Raw genomic sequence first — 7,500 nt, 5'->3', positions numbered from 1 at the left:
AATGAATAGAAAACATTGAAAATACACGATTGTGTTTCTTTTGTTGTTCAATTTATTAATGGATGTAAATCTCCAATTTTATTCATATCTGTATTTGTATTTTTTAAGAGATAAATATATATAAATTATAGATCATATACAACATTTTATTATACAAAAAATTATAAATATTCTTTATTCAATCATGCAATATTACGATTTTTGTGCTAGAAATTAAAAATGAACACATTTAAATAAACAAAACATAATTTGCATATTCAAACAACATTTTAAGAAACTTGTAAAAAATTAAATATATGATTTTCAATCATGCAATGTTAAGATTTTTGTGCTACAAATGAACACATTTGAATAAACAATGCGTCATCTGGACATTTAAACATAACATTTTAAAAAACTACAAATTTATGCAAATAAAAAATGAATGCATATTTAAATAAACATTTTTAGAAACATGTAATTAAACATTTATTTAAATAATTTTCTATCATGCAATGTTAAGATTTTTAGCTGCAAATATATGCAAATGAAAAATTAAAACATATTTAAATTATGCAAAATTTGCATTCAAACGTAACATTTTAAGACACGTGTAAAACAAATTATATACATAACTAATTTTTAGTAATGTAATGTTAAGAGTTTTGTGCTACAACTTTATGCAAATAAAAAAATTAACACGTATTTAAATAAACAATGCATCATTTGCATATTCAAACATAACATTTTTAGCACTTGTAAAGAAATTCTTTATATATATATATATATATATATATATATGTATATATATATATATATATATATGGCTGCAAATCTATGCAAATGAAAAATTAACAAGCATTTAAATAAAGCATAATTTGCATATTCAAACATAACATTTAAAAATACTTGCAGTAAAAAAAAATGTGATACGTTACAGTAGTTCATTTTTGTGCATTGTTGACATGCAGTGTTTTCTCTTGTCCTCCAGAACAGTGATAATATTGCTCTGACTCCTGCTCTGGCTCTGATGAAGAAGCGGAACGATGAGGTCAAAACAGGTCTGCTGCGCACCATGCCCAGTGTTTTCACTCCAAGCTTCAGAAGTGTTGGTTTTGGCCTGCAGAGGGAGACGTGGAGGTCTCCGTTCAGAAGGAATGAGGAAGAGCAGTGAAAACACATACTGATGACTTCACCATTGTTACAGTAATCGCCATGCAACGCATTTACATATGCAAATGACACTGAAGGTGAAAGAGGGAGTTTCCTGCTGACCCAAAATACATATTCATCAGCACTGATGTCAGACTTGAAGAATAAGACTGTTAATATGCCTCATTTACATGGACTGATAATTTATGGAATATAAGGCCAAATGCTTATACTGCCTACCGTTTAAAATATTTTAAGTTGAATTGTTTTAAGTTTAAAACATTTTAAGTTGAATTGTTAAATAAATATATAAGAGAGGGGCTCTTTTTGTTTTTGTTTCCTTTCTTGCTTTCGCTGTGATGCACATTTCTGAATCATTCAGAAGTTTAGTTAAATATTGAATTTTAAAATACAACACAAGTAAACACAATATGCAGTTTTGAAATGAAGGTTTTTATTAATAAGGTTACGCTAAATACAAAGTTTAATAGCCCTGTGTGAAAAAGTGTTTAAATAGGACCTGCCTGACAAAATGAGGTAGACCAAAAGATCCTCAAAAAGCTAGACATTGTGCCCTGACTCAAAGAAAAATAAAAACAAATGAGAAAGAAAATTGAGATCTATCAGTTTCACAAAAGTTATAAAGTTTTGGGACTGCAGCGAACGTCAATGAGAGCCATTATTTACAACTGGCAAAAATATAACTGGAAAACCTTTCCAAGAGTGGCTGAGTGACCAAATTTACCCCAAGGGCACAGTGACAACTCATTCAAGAGGTCACAAAAGACCCCACAACAGCATCCAAAGAACTGCAGGCATCACTTGCCTTAGTTAACGTGGGTTCATGACTCCCCCATAAGAAAGAGACTGGGCAAAATGAGAACTGAGCGAAAAGAACATAAAGGCTTGTCTCAGTTTTGCCAGAAAACATCTTGATGGTCCCCAAGTCTTTTGCGAGGACAAAGGAGACAAAAAGCTTTTTGGAAGGTGTCCTATTATGTTTGGCGTGAAAGTAACACCACATTTCAGAAGAACATCATCCACCACCACATTTTGCTGTTGGGTTGTAGTGTGATGACCTGGGGCTGTTTTGCTGTTTCAGGACCTGGAAGACTTGCTCTGATAAATGTAACGATGAATTCTGCTGTGTACTAAAATATCCTCAAGGAGAACGTCCGGCTATCTGTTAGTGACCTCAAGCTGAAGCAAACTTGGGTTCTGCAGCCGGATGATGATCCAAAACACGCCAGCAAATCCACTTCTGAATGGCTGAAGACAAACAAAATGAAGACTTTGGGGTGGCCTAGTCAAAGTACTGACCTGAATCCAATTGAGAATTAGCGGCATGACTTATTAATAGTCAAAGTGGAAATATTAGTCAAGACTTTGGTGTGGCCTGACCTGAATGCAATTGAGATGCTGTGGCATGACCTTAAAAATATAGTTCATTTTCGGAAACCCGCCAGTGTGGCTGAATTACTACAATTCTGCAGAGATGAGTGGGCCATAATTCCTCCACGGCGCTAGAACAGACTCATTGCAAGTTATCGAAAATGCTTGATTGCAGTTGTTGCTGCTAATGGTGCCCCAATAAGTTAAGTTTAGGGGTAAACACTTTTTCACACAGGGATATGTAGTTTTGTATTTTGATTTCCCTTAATAATTAAAAGCTTCATTTAAACACTGCATGATGTGTTTACTTGTGTTATCTTTGACTAATAATTAAATTAGTTTGATGCAAGGTTATTATAGTTAACGAAAACGAACGAAAAAACGAAAACTAAAATGTGAAATAATTGTCGTTAACTGAATTTAGAATAAAAACGAGTTTTTCAAAAAATTAGAACTGAAACTGTATTGTGTACATTCAAAACTAACTGAAACTAACTAAAATTATAGCAAAAACCTCCTTAGTTTTCGTATTTGTAAATGTATTTAATACATAATCTTACTGTAAGCCTTTTAGAAGTAGATCTATTTACTCCGCGCTGCAGGTGTTTGACCCGTACAGCACCTTAGAGTCTGTAGTCCGGCTGCCATTGTCCAGAACGAGCCGGTTCTCCTCCAGTCATACACGCTGTTGCTCCCGCGACAAAAACAACGAGTGGACATCACAGTAGTACGGTGACAGCATTAAATACAGAGACTTAAAACTATTACTTTAACGCGTTTGTGCCCAATAATGGTTTTTTTTTTCTGTATCGCGACCGCGAATGAATATTTTTAACCGGATCTTCTAAGTGAACCGGTTGAGCTAGTTCACCTAATCTAACTGAATCATTTGAAAGGATTCGCGTCTCCAGTAAGCACTCGTCCACAAACTACTTACTTTTTAACAAGCCTAATACCCCCTTTAACTATAATAATCCAATATATATATATATATATATATATATATATATATATATATATATATATATATATATATATATATATATATATATATATAACTATATATATATATATATATATATATAACTATATATATACATATATATATATATATATATATATATATATATAACTATAATAATCCAATATAATCCAATATATACTCTTATTCAGTTATTAGAACAGTGACGTTACACTAAAATCAGATTTGAGAAGCGGTTTACCGATAAAACTGCGCATGCGTGATTCAGTGAACCGAGCACAAACAGTATAACAGCCTGCTGTGACTGAACTAAACTTCGACAACTGCAGCGCGGGTAAACCGAGGGCTTAAATGAGAGTATCTGGTGAAACGTAAGTTTATTTGATAAAAAAAAATCGTAATGGAGTTTAAATAGGTGAATCATGCTTCAGTTGGGTTGCAAAACTTTACTGTAAGACATTTTTCAGATCATAGTGATGTTTTAATTGACTGAAATTACTATTGCTGACTACATAATGTTGAGTCCTAACATCCGCGATAAATATCTGAACTTCCCATCACTGCTGTGTATCTAACCTCAGAATCAGCCTTGCACACATATTGTACTTAGGGCTGCTGTCTTGTGGGCTGTTGTATTTGAATTTGAGGATGGGTAGATGGTGGTAGATGATAGTGTTCATGTGTCCTCTAAATACAGGTTTAAAAATATGTATGGCTGAGTTTTTATTATACAATATTTATTCTGTTGATTTTGAATCTTGCACCTAACAAATATCCTTATTTAGAAAAAAAACTAATTCTGAAACTAATAAAAACTAAACTAAAACTAAGTCATTTCAAAATATAGAAACTAAAAAAAAACGAGTAAATCTCCCTCTAAAACTAACTAAATTTGAAAACAAAAAGTCAAAATGAAATAGAAACAAAAACTAATGAAAAATCTAAAACTATTATAACCTTGGTTTGATGATCTGAAACATTAAAGTAACATATAGATAATAAATCGGTGAGGGAGCGAACACTTTCACATATGTATATCCACACTGTATATATGTTTAAAAAAAAAAAAAAAAGTAACAGATTGCACAAAATGATTGCACAATGGTTGCAATTCCCCTTTATTTCCCAGCAGTATTTGAATATTAAAACTAGAGGAAGGAATCTCCCGGCAAGTTTGAAATAGATCATCATCATATTCACACACACACACGTGCACACATACGCACACAACACCCTCAGATGAAAAAGAAAGCTGACGAGTCATTGTCAATCTCTTTATCCGCTTCTGCCTGTCTGTGTGTGAGGGTGTGTGTGGGAGCGCTAGTGACGTTTAGGAACTTACAGATGTGGTTTATGTGCGTGCGGTTGAGAGTTTTAGACGCAGCGCTCTGAAACAGATCTTCATTCTCTCAGAGACGAGTGTGTATGTGTTTGTGTGTGAGGAGCTGATGGAGATGGTGTTTCCTCTGCTTCTCCTGCTTCTGGCTGCAGCTCACAGTCTGGAGTCTGGGTGTCAGAACTGGGATGTTTCTACTGAAAACAAAGACCAAGTGTGCTGCGTCAGCTGTAAACCAGGTGAGTGTTTGCTTCCTCCTCAAATCATAAACTTTGTACAGCACTTTGGTTGTTTTTAAATGTGCTTTATAAATAAATAGGTAACACTTTACATTAACAGTACATGAATAATGATGTATTATTATGTAAACTAAACATTATTATGAACTAATGATGAGTTAAGGCGTGCTTAAACTACTTAAACTACAACATGAGTCATATGAGTTCATGTGTGAATAACGACTACCTTAATTACTTGTTAGTACATGTTGTTAATGAATGTATTAATTAACAATTAAGCTAAATGTAACCATCATGAGCTGTCAATACTAATGTGACTTTACTTGGAGGGGCACGTCACCATTACCTCATCCTTAGCTACTCATGAGCTCCTGTGTCTAAACTGTTGATGTTGACAGAAGACTTTTCGGTAACACTTCAGGTCACAATTTATGTTATTAACTACTGTCTTATTACCTGTCTGTTATTAATATATGAACAGTTCATTAGTAGTTATAAAGTATGATCTTATTCTGCATCTCTAATCCTATCCAAAACCTAAACTCAACTTCTACCTTACTAATAATTAATAAACAGTTAATTAGTAGTTTATTAAGCTAGTGGTGATAGTTAATGGTTTGTTAAAATCGTGAATCGTGACCTAAACTAAAGTCTTACTGACCTTTCAATTGTTATTCAGTGCACTAGACGGATGTGCAAAAGGAGTTCATGAGTAGTTAATGGGTTAATGATGATGTGCCCCTCCAAGTAAAGTCATGATGTACTTATACATGAACATATCATGAGTTCATGATGGTTAAATTAATCATAAACTACCGTGGTTAATTAACGAACAAGCATGTACTAACAAGTAATTAAGGTAGCCGTTATTTACACATGTAGCAGGTAGCAAAGAATTCTGGCCCAGATTTGGCAAATTCACCTGGCACTGGCAAACAGCATTTGGGCCAAACATCATGGCCCTGGTTTGGCAGAGGTGACACCATCTTTAAGGTGGCACACAATTCTTGGGACAGATGGAAATTGTAGTATTTGGCCCAGATGTTAATAATTGATTTGTGGACCATGTTGGTTTGGCCGATCTTGACCCACATTTAAAATACGTTTTGATTATTTTCAAATAAAGAAAAAAATTCGACCAATCAGGTCGCTTCCAGAAAAATCACGCCAATAGCACGTGGAATGAAGTGCAATGATTCATGGGTTTATCAATTTCATTGCAGTCGTGACACACTAACATATCTGGCCCAGTTCAGGCTCAGTTATGAGTTATTAACTTGGCTGAGACTTGGCCCAAATATGGTCCATGTTAGGCCCTTGTCTGGAAGCCAGACTTGTTCTAGTCATGTACCGTAATTCACTGCGGCATGTGCAAAAGCTGATTGAGTGGGCCAAAGCTGGGCCAGAGATATTTTGCTATGTGGGTTGTGACATTCACATGGGGCGTCAGCGTCAATACTTCCCATTCACTTTGAATGCGTGACATTAGGCGTTGCCAAGCTGCATTGTAGATCTGTCGGCACCGCTTCAGTGACGTTGTTTGCTGCAGAAGTTGGGACTTTCTCAACTTTTCAAGCGCCGACAGAAGCATCAGCCAATCAGATTGCTGTATGCAAATACACCAGCTCAGACAGTAGCGGATTGCTGACTAATTTCATTGGCTGACGCTGCTATGACAATCGCATTAGCCCCAACTTCAGACACGCCCTCTGTCAAGCGTTGACGCTGAACCCCCGTGTGAATCAGGCGTGATGCTGTAGTTAAACTTCATAATGAATTAACTCATCATTAGTCCATAATAATGTTGAGTTTACACATTAATACACCATTATTCATGTTCTGTTATTGCAAAGTGTTACCAATAAATGTTTTGTATTGTATTATATTGTAATCATAAACTATGAGTGGCATTTAAACACTCCAAAAATTAAGTTTTATTATGTAAATGTTGAGTAAAATGTTCATATTTGTATTGTAGTGTAAACATCTGATGACAGTTCTTCAGAAATATAAAAACAATGTCATTTAGAGCATCAGATTTCACCAATTAATGCTTTCTGAACTCTTCTGGTGTTAAAACATTAGTTTTGGGTTGTGCTGGCATTGTTTTTCGTTGTAGGTATTTTTGCTAGTTACCCTTTTACACTGTTAGACTTTGCCACAATTTTACAGTAACTTACTGCAAAAACAGCCAGTAAAATACCACTTACATTCTGTACAGTACATTACAGTAATTTGCACTGCATTATGGGCATTTTACTACTTGTATAGTAACTTACTGTATCATGGGAATTTGCGGTATTCTACTGTAAGTAAAGCCATACTGCTACTGTAAAAAGAGGCTACTATAAGATTACGGTAGCTTGCTGGCAACTGTACTGCCAATAAGTTGCAACAAAAAGTACAATAAAAAGTCCAAC

The 7,500-nt window shown here is 34.6% G+C and overlaps 2 protein-coding genes across 3 annotated transcripts in view; both read left to right on the top strand.

Moving 5' to 3' along the window:
* The window catches only part of fam83e (family with sequence similarity 83 member E), a 26,816-nt gene extending 25,365 nt beyond the window's left edge, over nucleotides 1-1,451 (top strand). The window contains exon 10 of the mRNA XM_056468056.1: nucleotides 971-1,451. Coding sequence (XP_056324031.1) covers nucleotides 971-1,153 — 183 coding nt within the window. The 3' untranslated portion in view covers nucleotides 1,154-1,451. The remainder of the gene's footprint in view (nucleotides 1-970) is intronic.
* Nucleotides 1,452-4,424: 2,973 nt separating this feature from the next.
* Nucleotides 4,425-7,500, top strand: part of tnfrsf9b (tumor necrosis factor receptor superfamily, member 9b) — a 19,041-nt gene continuing 15,965 nt past the window's right edge. The window contains exon 1 of one of the 2 annotated variants that reach the window (XM_056468532.1): nucleotides 4,425-5,080. In XM_056468532.1, the coding sequence (XP_056324507.1) occupies nucleotides 4,954-5,080 (127 nt within the window). In that variant the 5' untranslated portion in view covers nucleotides 4,425-4,953. The remainder of the gene's footprint in view (nucleotides 5,081-7,500) is intronic. The other variant, XM_056468531.1, reaches the window with a different exon arrangement.

This window comes from Danio aesculapii, chromosome 11 (assembly GCF_903798145.1).
Source record: "Danio aesculapii chromosome 11, fDanAes4.1, whole genome shotgun sequence".
Lineage (NCBI taxonomy): Eukaryota > Metazoa > Chordata > Actinopteri > Cypriniformes > Danionidae > Danio > Danio aesculapii.
Note: the sequence above shows the minus strand (reverse complement) of the source record. Positions and strands in the feature narration are given on the sequence as shown.